Raw genomic sequence first — 23,816 nt, 5'->3', positions numbered from 1 at the left:
GCTATTTCTGCTATCCACAGTGGGCATGGAGACCATGTATTATCTCTCCTCTTGCAACAGATATTTGTATATGTGACAGGCTGTAATCTACCCTCTCTTCTGTAAACATGAGAAAGCAGGCACAGAAAATTTTTTTTCTCTTTTTAATCCCCCCCTCTTTCTCTCACCCCAAGTCTTCCCTTAGGTTATGTTTTCTAGACCTCGGTCAATGTTTGTTGCTTTCCTTTTGGACCAACCCAGTGTGCTCTTGGGTTTTTCCCTGTTAACGCACACCAAAAATCTTTTTTTTTTTTTTTTTTTTTTTTAAGATCAGCTCCTTCTGTGCAAAACTAGCCTTTCGTTCTGCATTGTGTATTCCCACAGCTGGCTATTCCCAAATCCCTTCTCTGCATTTGCCCTTACTCATATACCTCCTGTTTGTTTCAGCCCAGCTCTCTATCATCCTTTGAGATCACTCTGAATCCCAATTCCACCTTGTGAAGCCTTGTCACCTTGTCCAGTCTGGACCGCAAAGCACATCTATTAGAAAAAATTAGCCTTATCCATACCATTAATGAAAAAACATTGGCCTGGGACAGAGACTGCACCCCTTAACTGACAACCAATAGCTTGCTCTTGCCTAGTAGAGTTGAAGTGCTGCTTTCTAAGCGCTGCTTTTCAGCAGGTTGGTCCTTATGTCAAAATAATTGCATTTAGACTAGAGGTCCCTGCCAGATCTGGAGGCTGCCAAAAGCCATACTAAAGCAAAGAATTATCACAACCACAATTTCTCCCTGATTGACAAAAGCTCTTACACTTCCATAGAAGGAAATTATCATAAACAAAGCATGCCAAACTAAATTCATGTGTCCTATCACTTACCACCTTGTTATGTTCTTGATCATGCGCCCTAGCATTTTAACTGAAACTGTAGATGAACTCAAATAGTTCCTAGACTTATCTTTTCCCTTGTTGTGTTTTTTTTTTTTTTTTAAAGGCTGGCATCTTTGCCTTCCCAGTTTCCAACAAGAGCACTCATCCTCCTCACACCCTCTAATAGAACTATTCATGGTTTGGAGGTTGTTTGACAGTTCTCTAGAAGAGCATCTAGCTCGTTTGAAAACACTAATTACAAGTGCTCCTTGACTTCCCTATTTTCTCTTACTCCTGAATTCTTACCATGCTGACTCATGTTAATCCTGACCAGAACAGCTGTGCTATTAAATTTGTGAAGGAATAAAGTGAAAAAAATATTCAAAACCAGCCTCAAGCATTTCAATTCCCTGTCTGAGCAGGGTTTGTTTCCAGGATTTTCTTTAAATCTTTCCAATTACCTGAACAGACTCCACATATACAATGCTCTAACGCAATACTTTTCCATCTCGTACCACGCTTAGCTGGGAACTAGCCCTAAGCCACCCTCTCCGCAGACCTCAGTGAGCACGAGGGCAACCCATCTCTTCCAGTAACTTGAGGAGTGGACTGCCACAGTCAAAAATAAGCATCATGCCGCTTCTCTCTTTGTGGCATTTACACCACTGCCTAAAGTCTGCCAGGCAGATCTCTATTCCAAACCACAGTGAACATTTCTGCCTCTAACAAACAAGCTGCATGCTCCTCCCTTGAGATCTAGTCCTTGGCAGATGGTGATATTTCCTTGTAAATTGACTCAATTTCTTTCAATGTTTTCAGGAGCTCACTTGGATTATGTCCCTTGCTTTCTACACTATGAGAAGGCCCACAGAGGAGAGGGTTTGCATCTTTCGGATGCTTTCTGTTTAAAATGGCAGTGACTGCAGTCATCTCAAGGGAATCATTCATTCCTTTTGCTGTCAGATTTTTCTCTAGGTCACCTGATCTCATATACAGGTTAGAAAAGGCTTCAAACCTTTTAGCATGCCCAGAACTGGAGGATCTCACCAGCTAGCACCCATCACACTGGAGTCACTTAGGAGATGACCATGCTTAGGAGGAGAGATTGACCATTACCTTCACCAGAAAGGCTCCTACAGACTTCAATAAAATTTGTATTAGTGAGATCGTCCAGCAAGTTTTCCACAAAGTTCTCCTTCCCCAGACGCCTGTACTTGCCTGAGGTCCATAAAATCTTCCTCTCCCAAGTTTTTCTAAGGCTCTTGGCAGTTTTATTCTTCCCAATGAAGCCAAGAGAAGTCAAAGACATCAACAGGAGTAAAAGCAGATAAAACAGCAGAGCAGCTACTGCTCTCGTCAATCTTCTCAAAATCAGTTTGTTCCAATGGCGAAAGCACTTCTACCACATGCTGAACGTAGCACCATATCTGTAACATTCTCCCTTTGTGCGAGAGAGAAGCAGATGTTCAAATGCTTTCTGCAGTCTATTGTCTGGAAACGGTATGAGCCCATTTTTCTTTACAGCCCCATCAGGGTTCCTTAATAACATGGTGTGTTGAAACAGTATTATTTTCCATCCCCCCTTTCACCGTTATTTGGTTGCATCATTCCCACGTGACTGCTTCTATCGTGCTCTTTTATTACAATTGATTACCTATTATATATGCAGTCACTGAATGTCTCTCCATCTTCACAGAGCAGCTTCTGAGCTGTAATTTCTCAAAGCCCCTAGAACCTACCCCAACATCAGCTGCAGGTCCCACTGATCAGCTGGCACTTAACTGGAAGGGACAACACAATGCCACATCTATCTACAACCTCCCCAGATACTCTGTGGAGGTCAAAGATATTTGTTCCTCATTGTGGCTCATGTCTGCATCCTAGAACAGAAGCCTGCAGAGCTTATTGCTCCTTGTAAAGCCAGTAATAAAAGTTTGTTGCCGTTGAAGTCACAGTTACAGATGTTACTAGATATCCAGAAATATATTTTTTTTCTAAAGCTCTTACACAATTTAAGCTCGTAAGTTTTGAAGAACAGCTATTTCAGTAAAGGTATCTTTTTTTATCAGATCAGTTGTACCAATAAAAGCTGTAATACAGGTTTTGTCAGCATAATCCTGTATGGGAAAAGGAAAACCAGCCGTATCGGTGTCCAAAACACTCATATCATGAACATACACACATCACACTTGTATCACAGATCAGCAGAGCTGAGCTCCATACGGTGCCTGTTAGCTGCCTCGTACAAAAGGGTACATGATGAAGCCTATGTGAAGGACACCATTCTGCGTCAGGATACCTGTATACTCTACTAGCAAAGCACTCCAATGGTGAATGTAGCTACACCTGTAAATCTGGATTTTGTGCAAGTACAGCAAACCCAGGCAAGCAAAGATGCATTTTCAGACACAGTTTGCCAGTACAACAGAAACACCATGCACAGCTTGCAGGATCACATCTCTACTGCCCCAGCTCACACAGCTACGTCAACAGAAATCTAACGTTTTCAAAAGTGTTATCTGTAGTCTAGACAAATCCACAGGGTGTCTAGCAGTCTAGAAGCAAGTTGATAGCTAACAGTGGCTTTTTCTTCAGATTGTAAATACTGAATTATAGCAAGCCTGCGTCCCTTAATGTTATGAGTTCCTAGAGATAATTTATGCTTCTTCCTAAGAGCAGCCAGGAATTTTTATTTTTTCATGCATCACACCGATGCTGACAGTAAATCTCTGTAATACCTAGTCCTCCCTCCATAACAGAAAAACTCATTAATATGCCCCAGCTGCTTTAGGACACTTTCACATGAATTTATGAATATTCAATTTCCATCTAGTGCTCAGCTTCTTTGTGTCCAGCCACTGCTCTCTTGAAGAGAGGCTGCCAAAGATCTCGTAATACTTTTACTAGCTTTGAGCTCTCATTTTATGAAATAAGCAATATGTTTAATATCAATAATTCACAGCTCAGGGAACAGCCTTAACTTCCAAGAGCCAGTGGCAACTGGAGGTGCTCAGCATCTTGCCCGATCAACCTGCAAATACATCCTTTGTGTTGCAGCAAGCGAGGCCATTCACATCATAGAAACTTGTTCAGAGCAGCGCTTGTCGCCTCAGCACAAGACACCTGTTGTCACCACGCTGGAAGCAGATTTCTTGCAAAGTGGAACACAACTTCCAGGAGGAAACTTGAACGTTTGGGTGATTTTTCAGCTCTGATGAAAACTGGCCTGGCAGCAGGAGAACAAATCACCAAGGATGACTGCAACAGAAGATATCCTCAGCTGGTATGAACAGCCACACACCCCAGATGAAGGGGAGGAAAGCCTTTAAGGACACCTCAACATTACAGGGTGATCAACACGTTATTCCCCTTTTCACAGAAACCAAGACAGGGCAAGCACTCAAGCCCCACTGCACCATGACAGGATCTGGACAGCTAAGTGTGCTTCTAACAGCTCCACTACTCCTAGCACTCCTGTCCATCAGGTCAAGGAGCAGAGCAATACAGGTCTTAGCACTTAACACTGTGCAAGTCCAGCATACACCAGGTGCAGGCAACTGTGCCTGGCAATCTGGCAGTAGCTGCCCTGAGGGGTTGGACCATTTCCAGGGGCACTCTCCTTAATTCTGCATAAGTCCTGCCACCACATACCAAGCCACTCAGAAGTCCTAACAGCAACAGGACAAGGAGAGAAGTCAGACCCGAGTCACCAGGCAAACACTAAAGCAGATAAATAGAGAACACAGCACCGCTTAGGAGAGGATCCAAAGCCACGGGTGCATCTTCAGCTGTGAGCACTATATTGGTCTCTTCCAGGAAAGCGTACCGTCCTTGTAAGTCAGGCTTTCATCCAGCCCAGGAGAACACCGATCTTTCAAGTGGTGAGTGCTGAGCACAATTAATTTTCATCCTGCACTTCATTGCAAAAAAAAGTAATAGGACAAATTTTAAAAAGAGTGACCAGCCTGAAAATTGGCTTAAGCTTCTGTAAACCCATCTTTCAAGGAACAAGATTTCTTCTAAACTAGTTCCACCAATGCAGTGAACATTATTACACAGACAAAGATTTAAGTGGGAAAAAACGCTGTCATCAACATGAAAACTTGAAGCGCAGAGCTGGGATGGGAACTGGAATTTACAGTGACAGACCATTAGATTAATGACAGACAACTGGAAAGAGCTAAAGACAGGCCAGTCTACAGGAGTAATTATATTCTGCTTATCTAAATTTCACCCTAAAATAAAAGCATAATGTTGTCAACATCACTTCCTGCCCTAACCTGCTAATTTACTGGGTTCTATTAAAGAGATGCCCTAAGTATGATGCAGTTCTTACATGCAAGAGATCCCAGCTCTCTGTTGCCAGGCTCCCTGCGCACATGTTCATACTTGGATTGCACAACTCATTGCCAACCAGCACAAGTCCAGCATGTCAACGGAGAGGCAAGATGAGTGGCAATGGGAGAAGCAGGGCCATGACTTAAACAGTCCATTGTGATCCTCCAGGGGAAAGGACTGCGCCTGTGACGATGTCAAAATTCCTGCAATGTTTGGCGCAGTTAATCTCTTCCTACCATCAGCAAAGGGCATTAGAGCGCAACTGAGAGAGAGAACTGAGAGTTTTCCCAACCCTGTGCATTCAGCTTTGGCCGGCAGCTATGAAGCTCTCACCCAGCTGCTGAGCAAGACCAGCCCTTCCACTCGTTGGCTCTTGATGGGTCCATTTGCTGCCCAGCAGCAATCTGGGACCCTCCTTGCAAAGGCAGCAACGTACGGGGTTTTGGCCCTGCCAGAGGAGTCACGGCACAGAGGAGAGCCCTCCCATGCTATGGTGCTACAGTGCTTAAATGCCCAAGGTGATCAGCTGACATAATGTGGGACAAGGGCACTAGACCACTTCCAGAGACACTTACCCACTTAGAGGTCTGGTTTTTCTAATCTCGAAGAACTGTGTTCCTGTGTGATTGTATCTGAATTTTGCCTGTTAAAGGAAAGTAACTTGAACAGTCAAACAATAAAATAACAATGCTCAAAAGGTGAATTTCAGTTCTGATTGCCAGTTGAAACATAAAACAAGCAATAAAAGCCATTGTCTCTCAACAGAGATGAAACTCTGGCATGTGAAATAAAGCAATTTTTTCACTTGTCTGTTTACATGACATATTAACCAGCATTAGGTGGAAAGTCAAGCAAAAAGGTTGTCTAAAACGACACTTAAATTTGGCATTTGAGGGTTATGAATCCACTTTTCCTCTGGGTCCCGTTTACTATTAGGTTACAAGTTAAAGAAAAGTCTCCCATTTGGGCAAGAGAAAGCTTTTATAGTCTAACCAAACCAATAAATGTCATTCATGGTTTGAAAGAACTTACTTGCTTTCTGAGTTTTTTACTCAGTCACCCACATTGCTCACACATGACCTGCAAACCAAAAGCACAGCAGGTGCATCCCTTTACATCTAGGAAATATAAATCATTCTCTAAAAAATACAATGCTCCTGAGACAGAAATAACCAGCTAAGTGCAACTCCAGAACATTAGTTAACACTATGAACATAGGAAAAAAGTTCTTCATAAAGGATGCCGGTAGACGGTCATCCATCAACCAAACCTCAGCACCACTTGCCTAGAAATGCAAGCCATCATGCAGCAGCAGCCTCACCAAAAGCAGCCTCTTCCCTGCTCCTTGAGCATAGCTGTTCAAGCAGTGATGCAGTAAATCAGATCAGGAAACCAATCTGTACAGTAAAAAACAAACCAAAAAACCTCCAACAACAAAAATAATAATTAAAAAAAAAAAAAATCACATCATCCACTTACTTTTGCCAGGTTATTTTTCCAGTTGAATCTGTTCCCCAGCCTAGTTTCCAACACAGCCACAAGAACATTCATGCCAGCAGAATTGTGGCAGTGATATCAGGGCAGAAACAGGTGACCCCATGGACGCAAAGGGTACCTTGTGAGGCATAAATAGCACAGCTGCTGGCTGTATAACCCTGGTCTAAATAAAAACTCCAGCTCACACCAGGATGCTCTGAACTGACTTCAATTAGAGTTCAGAGTTTTCCGGAAGTGAGGCTTTGCCTCTCTCCTGCCTTCAAAACCTAATTCATGAGGCCCTTTCAGAGTGCTCTGAACAAAGCATACAGCCTCTTTTAGCCCACAAAGGAAACCCAGACTCTGTTCCCAGTTCACGTTGAAGCTTTTCTGAACACAGATCCAAACCCCGTGCCTAAGGCTTGCTCCTGCTACATAGCAGAGTACAGGATTTCAGGACCACTGCAGGACAGGGTCGGGGGGAGGAATATATAATTTTTAGAGCTCTGTGACTTGGTCTCCTCTCCAGCACAACCCCACTGAGCAGCAAGTCTCTCGTCCTGCCCAAGTGGCCGGCATGCAGAAGAGAAATATGCCATCCCTCCGCAGAGCAGGCTGGCCCCAGCCCCACTCCCCACAGCAGCTGCTGCAGCTGCAGCCCCTGCTGCCGCCTTGATCCCAGACACTACTCCCCAGGAAGCTAACCATGCCTGCTATTTTTGGATGCTCTTCCAGCTGCCACCCATATCCTTTCTTAATCCTTACCAGAACTTTGCATTCATTCCTCATCCCCACTGCTTACACACACACACACATTTCCTAACACAAAAAGGGAGAGTTTAGAAAAAAGGAAAACAGAGAGAAGAGCAGCATCTGGGGCAGCAACTGTCTCCTCTGATGTTATCGGTCAGCAATGGAAATGGTCACGTATCGGGCATGGAGCAGTGATAGGGAGACTGGATAGATGTGTACATCTCTGATGAACACCCCAAGCAAGGTGGGACATCTGGAAGGGGAGGATTCCTTTGGTCAGTTCCCATGTGGTGGGCAAGTCTGCCCACCTCAGAGTCAGGACTTGTGCCCCTCACCCCAATGACAAGCACTCCCTGCAAGCTGAGCATGGAGGCCGTCCTCAGGGAGCCCGCAGGGTCTGCCAGGGCAGAGGAAGAAAGGGTTTGCCACAACATCACCTCTCCCTTAGTCACTTTACAACGAGATGCCATATTATTTCTCCAGGCATCACGATGCGATCATAATATCCTCATAAACCAACTTCAAAACAAGCATTTCTACTCCCAACACCATCACTTCAGTTAAATTCTTCAGTATCACTTAAAGTTAATTACATCTCCCAGAGGATTGCTGTGACAAGCTCAGTGCTGCAGGTGCTATCACAAATCTTTAGAGTCATCCTTTCGCCCCCGAATGATGTCAAGCCCTTGTAACCAGCTAGTGCTTTGGTAAAGCCCCTGTTAATTCATGCCAGGCATAAAACCAGCCTTCTCTTCAGAGACCATGTGCTGGAGAAGGATACTGCAGCATCTTCATGTAGGTCTGTATTGCCTGAAGCCATTCTGGGATCGACATGGAGAGCTTGTAGTTTGGCACTGGCGGCACTGAAGGCTGGACACACAAAAAAAAAAAAAAGATAAAGAGGTTAGACAGTCACCGCTCCCTGCAGAGCAGATAAGTGATTTACTCGGGCAGCAGCATGCGCTTAGTGCCATGCAACGCGGCAGCACAGATGGCTCAAACCCCACGTGAACTCCAGCACTGGGTAAAGTCATCCCGCTGACAATGAGGGCTGCCCATGCACCGGAGCCGGCCCCATCTCCATCAGCATGGAGAGGCCAGGCCCTCGTCACAGCAAGGTGCTCATCCTGGCCACCAACATCCCTCACACACCGCCCTGTGTGGGCAGGCAGTCCCGCGCAGAAGGCAAACGCTTCCAATTTTTTCCCCTCTAGCACAGGGCAGTTTGGGCGAGCAAATCCCCAGCACTGGCTCTGCTGTCCTCCCTCCCACGAGAAGCCATTTCAAGTCTAATTTTTGGTTTCCTCTACCATGAGAGAAAGATAAAAGGAGACAAGGATCTCAGGCCGCATAATTTCCCATCTGCCCCCTGTCAGCAGCACACTTGATGGGCAGGGAGCGCGTGGTACCTAGAAGACCACCTGGGACCCAGATATTTAATGATATTAAGACACTTAAAGATATAGACTGGCATCGCAATGGGATTTTTCCAAAATCTCATAAGACATCTGCTTGTGCCTAAGCACTTTAAGAAGCCGGGCCCTCAATCCATATCTAATCCTCACAGCTACGTGGCTCTTGAGCCTGTAAACACGCCGGAAAGGGGCAGGACCTTGTCCCAAGTCCTCTTATTTTAGGGGTGAGACTGCAAAGTATGAGGTCAGCAGATGTTAAAGAGGACAGAGTGGCTAAAACAAGTTAGTACAATTCTCACAAACGTAGTGAGGAAGCAGTTTATTTAAATATTAACGCAGACCCAAATTAAAAAAACAGCAACTCGAGCCACCGTGACGCAAGGCGTGAAGGACAGCGCGTGGCATCCGCAGGCTCCTGATGCTGTCAAAATAGTTTGAAGATCATGAAGTGAGATATTGCTACTCTAAATACACTTCAAGTCAGCCATTACAGATAAGAAAAGCAAGTTCGGGCGGTATAGGGCCACCTCTGCTACACAGACTTTCCTCCCCAGTCCTCAACTCCGCTAAAACGGAGGGAGTGCGTGTTTGCTTCCAGAGAGCGAGCGCCAATAACCCCACGACAACCAAATCCCAACATTTACTACGTTACTACAGTCAATAGTAATGCCTTGGAGAAAAAAATCCCAAAATAGAGACTTCTACACTACTGGCACACAGAAATGTATTCCAAGCGGCAAGGAGCAGATGGCTGTGCTGCCGACACACTGCCGCCATCCCCAGCACCACACAGGAGACAGCCACGCACACACGGGTTTTCCTCTCCAAACAAGTGGGAGTTACAAGCCAGGTTCATTAACGCTTCTTAATCACAATTTCCACACCTTGCCTCTTCATTAGAGGCAGTTTTTCTGTTTCACAAGTTCCTCCCGCCCCTGGCCCCTTTGGTCTGGACGGGTTATTCACCCATCCCTCTCGGCACCAAAGCAGGCCTGTCAAATCCTTCCAGGTGCAGTAATTCCTGCTCCGATATAAACACTGCACCGCACATACACGGCATGACATGCCCAGGCAACAGGAGTCCCAGCCAGCAAGACCCCAGCTGTGGGGTGGGACAGCATCCCATAGGGATCAGGCTGAAGCAGTGCGGGGGGACACTGCCCTTGCTGTAACCCACAGCAGCCACCCTCGCCACGGGAGTCAGGTTTGGACTTCCAAGTGATTTGCTTCCCCATCTCCAAGGCAGAGGACGATCATGACAGCCACCGGTGCACGCTCAGGTAAAGAGAACCAAGGTTTTCCCAATGGCCAAGGCGTTTCCCATCACCTGTCTGGTAAAAGTCACTTCAGCAGGCCTGCCGAGACCAGAGGCACAAGTCCTTCCAGATCTCGGGCAATGAGGGAGAAGCGGACATCATTCTTCCTCCACGCAGGACAGCATACTGCTCTCCTCTTTCCAGCGCCAGGTGGACAGTACACGGCATCATGTTGCCAACAGAGAGCCATCCACTGCTCTCACTTCCTCCAAACAAAACCCATTTTTCCACCCTCAGAGTCCTGCCCTGGCTGCAGGAGCACCGATCCCGGGCACTCAGCCAGCACAGAGCAGAAGCCAGGGCTGCACAACACCACAAGCAAAGCAAAGCACAACGTTGTTGTGGTTGAGGCTGCAGCCTTCCAGCTACCAGTGCATATCCCAGCACAGCAACCAGGAGCCAGCGAGGGTTTGCAGCAGGAGGCCAGAGCCGTCAAGAAGAAATGCAGACACAGCACTACAGACCATGCATTTATAAAGTGAGTGAAATTCAGAGACCAGGCAGATGAAAGGGCCTTGACCCAGTATCAGTATTTCCAAGCAGTGGCAGCTCCAGAGAGAGCAGAGCCGCTGCAGCACAAGACCTAGTGGCAGAGCTGGAGACAGTCATCCTGCGGCTGGAAATGCTGTCGTCTCAGTTCACCGCAGACATCCTGTGTGAAACTCATCTTGCCTGACTCCACTGTGTCTCATTTAATGACCAGAAAGTCACTTTCTGCTAGCTCGCCCTGCAAGTACGCTGTTACTTTGCACAGACAAAGCTGGCAGGCTAGAGCCCTCAAAGTTGGTGAGAGGTTTAATTCCTTAAGATCCGCGAGTGTCTCCCAGATCACAGACCACATAAAGAATTGCACACCCTTTTCAAACCGAGAGCCCACACCCTTCTCAGAGATCAAACCAAAAGCCAGAGGTGAGGGGGTGCAACCAAGGGACCCCTCAGGTTCTGAAATTGCCCCCCTTGCAGACAGCCACCTTTTTGTGAGGACTCTTCTTCCCAGGGCAGATGCAGCCCTGCAGTTTGCATTTGTTCCAGTAAGGACAACCTCACCAGTACAGTAAGAAGCTACTTACCACCCTGTGTGTATGATCGCTGAGACTAATACCAAGATGATTAGAGCAATCAAGTGGAGCTTCTTGGGGAGAGGATGAAAACTCTCTCCCATCACCAGGGATTAAGAAGATATCAGATGCAAAAATGGAGCAGTTTCACATAACACTCGCTCAGCCCCCACCAACTACCAATGCAAGCAGATTACAAACCATCTTCTCGCAGACACAAGCTTCTCTCATCACTCCCAATCAGCACTACCCGGTCTTTTGCAGGGTGCCACACACCCAGCAGCATAAGCCAATTAAAAAAGCTGTACCATCATTTAGGGAACAACTCTCCCCTCACATTCCTACTGTGACCCAGAAATTACCCTCACAGCTTTAGCAACCCACTGCCACTTTGTAGCACACAAACCCGCTCTTACCCTTCCCTTGCTAACCTGAGCTGTGTTGGTCTTAATAAGGACCAGGTGGTCCTCAAACTGTCCTCTGACCCCAGAGGTCCCAGGCTTAGCCACCAAGAGCTAATTAATCACAGAGGATACCAGACTCTTCTGCCCTTGAAGTCAATCACTGCAACAGGGAGTTTGCTGCCGGGCAGTGCTGGAGGAACTCAATACAACTTTTTTACAGCACCCTCCATCGATCAGCAACTAGTAGCTAACATCAAATGATTTAACCAAGCAGATTTTTCCTCCTACTCAGCTTAAGTGCATGTTGCACAGAGTCAGCCTCATGCTTCAGCACTGAGGAAGAAGCCACGGACGATGCTCTCTGGGGCGCTCTGTTAGACAGCGTGCCAGCATGTTGGAGCAACTGGCATATCTCTCAACAGATGCTTTGTCAGTCATTACAGGGACCACCAGCATAAGTCACATGTTCTGGAGCTGGAAAGTAAGGGAAGGAATTTAAGTCCAGCATGTGCCTTGCCATCTCATAACACCAGACACATCTGCAAGCTGTTACACTAGTGTAAGCTGGTAACGCTGCTGAAACAAAGAGTTCTGTGCTCTCTATCTGCCCCTGCCCCTTCTGTTTCTACCTCAAGCACTTGTGCAAGTATGAGATGAACCACACCAGGGAATCACAAACAGACTCAGCAAAAACAGATTATTCTTTAGCTGGATCTGCCCCCTCATCTAAACAAAGGCTGGTGCCAGCACGAGGGAAGCGGGGGAATGGAGAGAACAGAGATCACCCCTTTCACACTTACGCCAAACTATAAACACTGCAGAAGAGAGATAAAAGGCCTTTTCAGCCTGCATCTTATTTGACAAGCGCCTTTGCAATACAGCCCTACTCAATATGCTTCCAACTTCTCTGTGCATGGAATTTTTTCTTTCTACCCCACGTAAAGACCAAGCATACATATCACCGACAACCTGGACCATGACAACACCAACCCGACCATCTCAGCATGCAGAGGGGTACAAATGAAAGCCGACTTCAGCGGTCAGCTCAGATTAATGCTGCTTGGTGGGAGGAGCGAATCCAGCTCAAAGTCTGCCAAAGCCGACAGTGTTAAAGACATTGTGATCAGTAATGCAGCACAGTGGTGAGAAGCCCTGGAACATCAGCAGACAACAACATCTTATTTGCTGGCTGGAGGAAAAAGAAAAGATTCGGGTCAGGCAGAGCTGTTCGGAGCTTGTACCAAGGAACGTACAAGACAAAAGCGTTTGGAATCTTTCCATGCACTGGAAAGGAAATGTCTGAGTTTAAAATCCCTCATTACATTTCAGAAGCAAGGCTGTTTTAGAAAACGCCTGTGTTCCAAAAAGCTGAGCAAAACGTGCTTTAAATCGCACAAAGTGCTTCATTCAGTCCCTGAAGATTTCTTTTAATTCCTGTTTTCCGCTTTTTCCTCCCCCAGATAAAAAAAAAAAAAAAAAAAAAAAATCATTCCAACTTCTTTTCCAAGACACCAACTCCAGCTCCCAAGCATCCCGCGGCCCCGTACCCCGTTCTGCGTGCTTTCGGACAGCAGGTGCCCCAGCCCTCCCCTCGCAGCGGGCAGGGGCCGAGGGCACCCGCAGGGCTGAGGCGTGACACCCCCCTGCCCAGCCCCTTGTGTCTCCCCGTCCCCTCGACGCCCACAAAACCCGGCGAGATGCCTGGCTTTGTGGCAGCCTCTCGTATTTTAGGGCGGAGGGGGGGGACACGACGACACGGGGGCTTCGCCTTACCCGAGCCAGGCGGGCGGCGCTCCGGATGGCCGCCGCCACGGCGCCGCCGTCGGGGTGCACCCGCTCCACGTGCCCCCACATCCGCTCCCAGGTCTGCCCGTCCATAGGGAAGCCGCTCTTGTTCACCAGGAAGAGCGACCCGCCGTCCCGCTGCTCCTCCTCCTCCGAGCCGCCGCCGCTCCCGCCGCTGCCGACGCCCGCCGTCCGCGGCTGGGCGCTCCGCGAACGGCCCCCCGCCTTGCCGCCAGCCGCACGGCGGGTGCTGCCGGGGCCGCCGCCGCCGCCCGCCGCCACGCCCGTCATGGCCCCGCGGCCATGCCTGAGCCCGGGAGCGCCGCGGGGACCGCTGCCGGGAGGTGCCCCGCGGCCTCGCTGCCGCCCGGGCCCTCTCTATATATCAAATATATATAAATATATATGTGCGTGTGTAAGTATGACGTGCGTGCGGTAGAGGCTGGGCCGGGGATGGCTCCGTCCCTAGCGGCGGGAGCCCGCCCGCCCGGCGGCACGGCAACCCGGGCGCCCCGGCCCGGCCCCGCTCATCCTGGCCCCGGCGGCGCTGGGGGCGCGCCCCGCGCCGCGCTCCATGCCGCCGCGTTACCACGCTACCGGCCGCCCGCCCGCCCTCGGCGCGCTCCTATTGGCGGCCGCAACAAAGAGGGGCGGGGCTCGGGGGGCGGGACGAGCCGTGACTGGCGGAGACGCTGGCGGGAGGCGCCCCCTGCCGGGCGGCCCGATTCACCGGAGCCAGGCGGCGGGCGCTGAGCCCTGTACCCCGCGGCAGCGCGGCGCGGGGCTTTGCCCGCCGGTGCTGGTGGCCTCGCTGCGCTTCCCGGGCAGGCGGCTCCCTGGCGTCTCCTGCTGCCGTCTCCACCACTCGGCTCAGTTCCCCGATGCTTATTTCCATGCTCGGAGGGTTTTCTTAGCTCTTCATATCAAGCACAACGCTACCAACCGGATACAGCTCCTAGAGCTGGAGGTGACCGCATAGCCAGCAGGTCGAGGGTGGTGATTCTACCCCTCTGCTCTGCTCTCACGAGACCTCCGCTGCAGTACTGTGTTCGGCTCGGGGTCCCCAACACAAGAAGGACATGGAGCTGTTAGAGCAGGTCCAGAGGAGTGCCACAGAGATGATCCAAGTAATGGAGCACCTCTCCTATGAAGACAGGCTTCTTAGAGAAGTCTGAGGTTGTTCAGCCTGGAGAAGAGAAGGCTCCAGAGAGACAACCTAGTAGCCTTCTAGTACCTAGAGAGGGCCTACAAGAAAGCTGCAGAGGGACTTTTGACAAGCGGATGTAGTGATAGGACAAGGGGCAATGGCTTTAAACTGAAAGAGGGGAGATTTTGATTAGATCTAAGGAAGAAATCCTTCCCTCTGAGGGTGGTGAGGCACTGGAACAGGTTGCCCAGAGAAGCTGGGGATGCCTCATGACTGTAATTGTTCAAGGTCAGGTTGGATGAGGCTTTGAGCAACCTGATGTAGTGGAAGGTGTCCCTGCCCATGGCAGAGGGGTTGGAACTAGATCATCCTTAAGGTCCCTTCCAACCCAAACCATTCTATGATTCTATGATTCTTCATCATAAATAAATAATAGTCTGAAAAATGTTGTTCCCATCCCCTGCCTATGCACGCAAGTACCGTCACCACTCTGATCTCCCTTGTTTCCAGCCAGGCTGGGCACATACCTGCGTATCGCCTCATCAGCTGCAAGTACTGATTTTCATCTCTCACCATAAATAAATCTCTCCAGTGCCCTAATCAGCTTCCTGAAAGGCTCTCGGGAGCCATGGGTGTATGTTGAGTTGCTAATCGCTCTCCGCAGGAGTTGATGCCTCTGTGAGTCCTACCAGTAATCTTCCCTGCTGCATCCTGGCTGCATGGTATGCCTCAATCTCATGAGGAGTTCAACGTAAGGGAGGCCAGAGAAAGGCGGTTCCATCAGCTAAAGCGGACCAAGGGCTTCAGCTTACACAATTGGCACTATGTCCTATGCATTTCCCTAATGATCAGGTAAACACTGCAACTGGAGGGCAAATGTGCCTCTGTGCCCCCTGCCAGAGGCCATCTGCACCCCGCTGCTGGGTTTTGAAATGGGATCCCAGGGGAAGCACAGCCCCTCTCTCCTTCTGGAGCGCAGACGAGGCCGCACATCAGCAAGATGTGAGAGCACCAAGATGAGTTCCAGATGGGAGCTGAGGAAGCACAGAGACCCGGAGAGGCTGCAGATGGCTGCAGCCACAGAGGAGAAGCCTCTCGAGGAGCAGAGGGAGGCTCAGGCAAGGCAGAACAAGAAAAGGCAGGCTCAGAAAGTCTGCAAGTTCGCTGGAGCAGAGCCAGAGGAAAGTCTGAAGATCATCCAGGCCTGCATCTTAGGACTAACGGGACTGTGCAAGTGATGGCAGCCACTTGTGCACAGCCCAGGGGCACACTGTGTGTGACGGAGCCCGGAGCACTGGGATTGCACAGCAGAAAGTCATCATCAAGAATGCTGACACACAAGCTGGCAGTCACAGATATCTCACAGCCTTGTTCAGTGTTGGAACAGGTAACCACGGTGAGGCTGCCACAGCCTTGCTCAGTGCTGCTCCACTGCCCAGAGCAGCCAGGAACCTTCAGCTCGTGCTGTCTTACACTCACCACTTCTCAGCCACCCTGAAAGGGTGAAGACCAGAGCAATGCTACGTGCTTTGGAGTTCAAAGCCTTCTGCATCTACCATGCCAGGGCATGCTGCGCACCAGAGGGAAGGACTCTCCCTGGCCAGACAGGTAAGGGGCAGCGCAAGGTTGGGACACCACAGCACTTTGCAGCACCCGGACCCCTTCAAATCAGGACCGAAAGAAAAAAATATCTTACCAGCTCCTCCCTGATGCTCAGGCTGGAGAGGGACAAGTTGAACTCCCAGAGGTCAACCAGTGTGTCCAAGGCCAGCTGTGGGCTGGACAGGCAGGGCAGAAGTTAGCTGAGGTGCTGAAGCTGACAGCAACTTTGAAATAACAGCCTAAGGGGATAAAAGCAAAGTACCCAAGTCCCTACAGTAAGGGGAAAGCCTTAATTACTGTCTTCCCAGCTACAAATTAAGAGTAAAAATAGAAGAATGCTGTCTTGGTTTAGCCCAAACCCTCCCCGGTATTAGCTATGAACAAACACTCCAGAGTAAGAGGAGGGTGGGATACGTAGTGTGCCCTTCTGCATCCCCTCAGCATCCAATGGCTTTCACCTTGTGGGACCACCTAATTTTCGTATCGTAATTCTCAGCAGAGCCACCTGGTTCCCTGCTCTGTTCACAGCTCTTCCAGTGCTACCCTTCCCCTTGCACCCAGACTGCTGCCAGGTCTTGGCTCCAGAGTGCCAGAGTCTTTTGATTTTGAAATCCAGTCACTTTGCATGGAGGTGCCTTGCTAGAGCTAGCTCTGACTGACGCCTTGAACCTACAGCCTTGTTCCTAATGTGGCACTTGTTGCTACCACAGCTGCTTTCTGGGTCAAAGGAACTAATTTAATCATAAAATCATGTAAGAGGGTTTTAACCTTCATTATTTCCAATTGCAGACTAATTTAAATGCAGCATTCAAAAGGCCCCGCAGCGCAATTACACAACCAACTGCAGGAAAATTAGTAGCTCTTAATTGTACCATGGCAGCAAGGTGATACCAGCATCGGCACTTCCTCCGAGAAGATTCCTTCTCCAAAAGTGTCACCTCCGCACACCCCCAAGGAGAACCACTAACCCCTTCCCCAGCAAGCATCTTCTTGCACACAGTGACGAATTCAGCCCTGCCACGTAGCAAACTCTCACTACCCTGTGATATTCCACATGCACAGAGGCAGTTAATGTAGGTGTTAATTTGGGCTTATTTGGGAAAACACTTCCGCTATTACCCATTTTCTTCAGGCAACCCTTCTTGCCAGCTTGGTGCAGGCACTAGGAGTGAGCAAGAGGTGGCTTTCCCGGCCAGTGGGTCCAGCCCGACCCAGCCTCAGGGTGGGGAGCTGTGGCCAGGCTGGGGAAGGATCTGCTGGCTCTGCTGAGGAATGGAACACTGCTGTGATGAGTGCCTGTGAGGTCTCATGCACTGCCCATGCTCCCACTCAGCTGCTTTGAAATTCAGTGGTTTTCTGCTCTGCAGGTCCTCTTGCCAGCACAGTTCCAGCCTTTTGTAAGATCTTAGTAAGGCCTTGCCCCAACTCAGCTATCACCAGCACCGTGTTAAAATCTATCTCACCATGGACGGGAATGCCACTCTGTGCTGCCGGGGCACACAAAGTGAAGCACCAAACTCAGAGATGGAGCAAGACCAGCAGCAGCACTGCAGCAAGAGATGGGCTGGTTGGCAGATTGCTCCTGCCCTGCCCGGCCATCCCTGCCTCTGCAGCCCGGTCACCCGACCCCTCCAACCCAGGCCGTGCGGTGGTTCCCCTGGTCCCAGTCTGTACCAGCGCCCTTCTCGGTGCCACAAAGCTGCTACCAGTGCATTTGCTTTGGTACCTCTGCAGGCAGGCAGCGGGGAACTGGCCTGGCAGCCCACCCAGCAGGGGCAGAGACACCATTCACCTTGTTCCAGCTGCTGCAGGAACAGCTCAGGTCTGCTTTTCTGCAAGAAGGGGTGCTCAAATCTGCTGCCATCCAAGGGGGGGCTGGGAAGTGATAGCCAAGGAACAGTCTCACGGCACATAAGCAAAAGCTTGATGGTTCATGTTCTCTTTCCTTCCATAAGATAGATGCAAATTGTTGGCAGCAGACCTGTGCTGTCATCCAGGTCAGTAACAGTGGACATTAAGTGCTCCACATGCGCTGGAGGTCCCTGTACCAGCACTGAGCATACTAGAGGCAGGTCGGTTGCTGATGGAGCAGGATATATGCCCAGTATCTCTGTCTGGCAGTGGTCAGTGCAAAAGCCTGAAGCCTAGGTACCTTACAAGTGTCCCCAGGTTGGGCACGCTGTTCCGCTAAATCCAGGCAAAGTGATCTCAATGGCTTTTTCTGAATTTAGGAATCACTGTATCTCCAGAAAAGCAGCAGCAGTCTGAAAGGCTTAATCCTACAAAGGTGCTTCAGCTTTGCAGAAGGGAAGCAGGGAAATAAAGGTCGAGAAAGCTTGTCTGCCATAAGTGAAGTGCATTATTGCCATGCAAATATTAGCCCATTTCCTGAAAAGACCATAGTGACCTTGTTTGATCCTTGAAAAGGCAAATAATACTTGTTTGTCTGGGGTTTTCTTCTAAACTACAGGTTATGGCTGGAATGGAATTTGTTTAGTAATGAAATGCAACGTTAAACTGTGATAACGATGTAACCATGGTAATATGGGAATGGCTGTTGATCCAAGTTTGCAGGAGTGATTTGTGTAAACGCTAAGAACGACAATTTTATGTATTCACCAATGTGACCATTGGGAAAACAAATATGTGAAGCAGATTAAAAAAAAAAAATAAAGAAAGAAAAGAAAGGAATGCTTGAGGGTGTGCTTCCTTGGAGCGTTCCCTGAGGTAGCCCTTTCTGGAGACTTTCAGTGCACAATTTATTTTGCAACTATCTAGCAGAAAAAACAGCCATCAGCTGCTCTGGCTTTAGCAATGAAGAACATCAGCAATATCTTTTGATTTCTGCCTGAGCAAGTCCAGGACCTCCTGCAGTAATTCTACTGCAGCAAATCATTACAGTGTTTATTTTAGATTGTCTTGTTTAACTAGGCTCCAGTTGATCTCAGCCTAATCCAACAGGCTTCCAGCGTTAAAAAAAAAAAAATCAAAGTGGCAGGAAAAGCCTATAAATCAGGCCTCTCCCAAAACTGGTTTGCAAGTTTTCTCTTTCCACTCCCATTGCAGGTCAGCATGTCCTACTTGGCCTGAGACTTTGCTGATGGTGAAATAGCCCTTCCTCTTCCGTACTTATTATAGTCACCTCACTCCGATCTACAACTGATAGCATCAAATACAGATGAAACTATTCTTTCTGAGTGGTACAACATCAGCGTCCCTATTAGCCTGCCTTACTCTTTCGGTCTTGTTCCAAAGTTTCAGTCTCAAATATTGCTGTAGCTTGGGAAAACAATTACGTCAATAGAGTTTGCTGTAAAGGTCTGACTTGCTGGCATATCACATGATTTGGTCTCCACAGTAAGCTCTGCTTATAGAAGAAACAAGGATACACGAATGTAATCTTCCATAAATCTTGTCAATCCATCTTTTTTGGACTAATTACTTCCTCTTTAACCTTTAGTCAGAAGGTAAATTACCCAGCACAATCACTTTTTTTTTTTTTTCAGGGGAACTGCATAATAAAAGTACAGATAGTAAAGAAAGGCAGTGGCTAAAAAAAAAATCTGCTGCTAGAAACAAGATCTCTTTTCAGCAATCGTCAGCACCCGCAGCCCTTGTCACAGGGGAGGTGCTGTTGTTGGCATCAAAGGTGAGAGTCAGGACTCACCTCAACTTCCAACTGAGCACCTGAGTCATCCCCACCTGCATGGAGAGGAGTGTGCTGCAATAAAACCCCTGCCTGTTTAAGATTAGAAACAAATGTTGGTGCTGTTTAGAAATCGATGATAGAATGGCTTGGGCTGGAAGGACCTTAAAGATCATCTAGTTCCAAGCCCCCTGCCACAGGCAGGGACACCTTAACGAAGGTGATTAAGCAACGTAGTTCTGTTATGGGATACCTTGTGCTCTTTAGGAATAGTATTATGCTGGTTAGGAAACATTCTGGACAAACGTCATCCTTATGTACTGAAGTTCCTCAAATGCATTGTCTTTCCAGGCAGTACTTGAAAGTGGACTGAAAAAGTGATTAAGTTTAGCAACAGAATATGTCATAAGCCCAGAAACCACAATTTAGGTGCTGTGTGAAACCAGCAAAGAGAGAAACGCATGATAAATTGTTCTCAATGTCATAGTACAAGAAGATATCATCACAACACTGATGATTTAATCGAACAGTTTTTGATCTGAACCATCACTTCAAGCCTCCTTGGAAGGCAGTGCTCTGCAGATTAAGATTCCCTTTCTCTGGACAAAGACTGAAGAGTAGCCAAAACACTGCAGGAGCCCTGAAGGCAAGAGCAAAGTTCAAATATTCCAGTCAATTAAAAAACTTTAAGCTCTTAAAGAAATTACAGTCATCTGAAGAAAAATGGGTTTTTTTAGTCATCTTCATTGTTTGCCATCACACGAATGATATTCATTTTCAGAGATAAGTAGCAAACTCAGGAAACCTACAGAGCATTTTCTGACTTTGGGTTCAAAACCAGGAATGTCCTAAGTGAGATAACACAAGCTGCGGACTTCAAGGAGGCTTCATGATGCTTTATATCCTCTTCATGCACATGGATGTTTCAACTCTCGTGAGACTCTCACAGCTCAGGCCTGAGCAGATGGAGTAGGTCAGAGGAAAATCACACTGAGAATGGAGCTCTTTGCTCCCCAAAAGCCAATGGACCTCTGTATCTCTGATGGCAGCAGTCTGCTCTGGGTAACTTTATCAAGCTTCTGAGCCTCTGAGGGCTCCTTCACCCTTTTGAAGCTTCTGTGGAGCAGTGACAAGATGAGAAATCGTGAGGTTTCTAGGCTTCAGGCATTAACCTCTAAGTGAATCATGGATTTTTAGCATTAGGTGCTTAAGTGAATTTCAGTTGTTCTCTGGGAGCAGAAGATACACAAATTCAAGTCCCATGGAGCCAGTTAATCATCCAAAGGTGAGTCTTTCTCACCCTGGCAGGACAACGCTGCTTCATTCAGTGCAGGATGTGGGTTTTGTCTAACACCTGTGGAGTTCTTCAGAAGTAGCTGATTAATTATTCTGAAGAAATCAAGTTACCTTCTGGGAATTAATGGAGAAAACAGTATGTACAGGCTTAGAAACTGCACTGTTAAGTTTTAATTTCTTTTTCCCTTGGCAGCAGCTGGACAATTTAATTTCTAAAATAAATAACTTTGCAGTCATCTGCAGTCCCTCTTCTACCTTATCCAAACTAGTGATCAGCATCTGAGCAACCGTAGGACTGCTTCATTTGGAAAAAAAAAAAAAAATAATTGGAAAGTTTCTAGTTCAGCCCAGCACAGGCTGGGAAAACTTCTGAAGCCTTGAATAATTCCCTGGGATTTTTCCCAGCAAAGCAACCCCATGCTCTGAGAACCAGGGTTAATCCCTGACATCTCTAAATCTCGCTGCTTGCCAAAAAGCTGTGTTTAGTACATGCTACATAATTTTTGAAGCACACACAAGTACAGATGGAACATAAAGAGAGTTAAACCAGTTGTTATGTAAATCATAATTGTTATTATTGTGAGAAAACAGACATTATAAACGAAAGTCACCTAGACATGGAAAAAGGTGGCTTTTAATTACACCTTCCCATTTTCCAAAATCAGCTTACGAGGATGCACATTCACTATCTCATCTACAAAGCTGATGAACTCCAGTCTGCAGAGCTGCAGCTGCAGTGACAGCACTTCTGGGCTCACGAGGCATCTTTAACCAGATTTTTTAAAAAACAATTGCTTTCATGTTAGTTTTCTGTCTGCATGGAGTTTATAGCTTTTGTAGGGTCTTGTCTCTGTTTCTAGAACTCAACACAAGGCCACAATTCTGACAATGCCCCTTAGATATTATTTACAACCTTCTTTAGAGGCCTAAGCATTCTTACAGGCAGAAGCAGTTTATTGAGAAAACACTGGCAATCAGTGTCCTAGAGGCTGAATTTTGACCACGTCTGATATTAAGCAGGTATTATCCAGACTCACAAATCAGTAACTATGCCTAACCACTGTCAGTACTTAGCCTGTTTTTTTTAACTGCAACATACCTGTTGCAGTCCTTTCTACAAAGTTCAGGATATTATTGTTTTGTCTTCTGAAAGATGTTGCTTAGTTGAAGATATAAATATTGATTTAGAACATGGTCAGATAAGGTTAGCTCATTGTAAAGTAAAGCTGGGAGGAAATCCAGCAGGCTTCTAAGAAATCTTTTCAGACCAGGAGGCAGCTGCTCAATTAGGCACCTGTGATTTATCCATGCACAAACTGCCATCACTTTCTGGAAGGGGTAACACTTGTTAGTTTTGGATACATAGTGCCTCCTTCCAGCTACAGAAACAACAAAAAAAGTATTTTCCCTCCAGAATGACTTTGACTAATCATAGCCGTGACAGTTTCACATCTCCCACTTACCTGATGAGGTTTCTGGTGTTTTCTTTCAGGAAAGAATGAGTGTCTGCCAAAGAATCAACTTTAAGGCAATAATAATTTGGTGTGATTGTTCCTTCCCAGCTGTAGGAGTGTTTAAATTGCAATGCTAAATGGGGATATAGCCCACAGCTTTCGTAGATACTTTAAGAGGAATAAGACCCTATAGTCCTAGTTGTAAAATGAAGAGCCCATCTTCAGTTCATCCCACTGTTGAACTAGATGCTTGTGTTGCTTTATGGCAAAAGGCTTGTGTCTCCCATGCTCTGCAGCACCTGCAGCCTCCTCCTGTGAAGAATCTTTTACATAAAAATAGCTGAGCTAATTCCAGTTTTGTGGAGAAGGGAGATTAAAACAAACAAACAAACAAAAAAAAACCACAACAAAACAAACAAACAAAAAAAAAGAACCACCCCAGAACATTTTCTTACAGTGACTCTATTTTCTTTGAAGCAGGTTCCTCAAACTTGCCTGGCTCACAGCTGATGTGCTGGGGATCAACACTAAAAGCCTGAGCATAAGCGACAGAACCCTTGCAGAGTGTTCACAAGGGTCCTACTGTGCTCCCACCGAAGACAACTCGGGTTTTAGAAATGAAAGTTGAGCCATAACTGACTGTAATGTCTCACTCTAGCCTAAGAAGTTATTCTACCGTCCCTCCCTAGATAATCTCTCTACAAGCTGGGTCTTTTATTAAAATAATATTTGCACTGCCCTTAAGGAGATGACACTGGATTGCTCTGCTTTAGGTGTTAACTGCACTCTCTTTTCCTCACAGACCTTTTCCAAAGCAAACGAGGAGAAATCACTGTGCTAGAAGAGTGCAGCTCAACTACTGATGCTAATACTTTAATTCCATGCCCTGAGAAAATTTCTCTGTAAGCCAATACTCATGTGTATAATACATTTATATACCCTGCAAACACGCACTCTGCATATACATGTGCAAGCACATTTATTCATGACACAATGTATCATTCACTTATAAAATTTTCCTACATTAAATGGCAGCTTTTAATGAAAAAAAAAAACAAACCAACAAAAACGAATCCTTTTTAGACCATCAGCTGATCAGCAGTTGGCAAAAATGGTAATCTTGGCTCCAATCAAGTTACATGTTATACACTTTATTAGTAACATATAATGGTAAAGAATGATGCCACCCACATATACACACACGTACAGTATTGCAATCAGAGAATATTCATAAGGAATGTTTAATTTTATCTTGAAACAAGGAATGGGACACT

The 23,816-nt window shown here is 47.3% G+C and overlaps 1 protein-coding gene across 2 annotated transcripts in view; it reads right to left on the bottom strand.

Annotated features, from left to right (window-relative positions):
• VASH2 (vasohibin 2) overlaps window positions 1-13,688 on the bottom strand; it is a 34,250-nt gene extending 20,562 nt beyond the window's left edge. The window contains exons 1-3 of one of the 2 annotated variants that reach the window (XM_086629352.1): window positions 13,386-13,688; window positions 8,201-8,289; window positions 5,766-5,822 (exon numbers count right to left, since the gene is read on the bottom strand). In XM_086629352.1, coding sequence (XP_086485478.1) covers window positions 5,766-5,822; window positions 8,201-8,289; window positions 13,386-13,688 — 449 coding nt within the window. The remainder of the gene's footprint in view (window positions 1-5,765; window positions 5,823-8,200; window positions 8,290-13,385) is intronic. The other variant, XM_086629359.1, reaches the window with a different exon arrangement.
• Window positions 13,689-23,816: the final 10,128 nt, after the last annotated feature.

The sequence above is a fragment of the Tauraco erythrolophus genome, chromosome 2 (assembly GCF_009769465.1).
Source record: "Tauraco erythrolophus isolate bTauEry1 chromosome 2, bTauEry1.pri, whole genome shotgun sequence".
NCBI lineage: Eukaryota > Metazoa > Chordata > Aves > Musophagiformes > Musophagidae > Tauraco > Tauraco erythrolophus.
The sequence above is the reverse complement of the archived record's forward strand: the minus strand, read 5'-3'. Positions and strand labels throughout refer to the sequence as shown.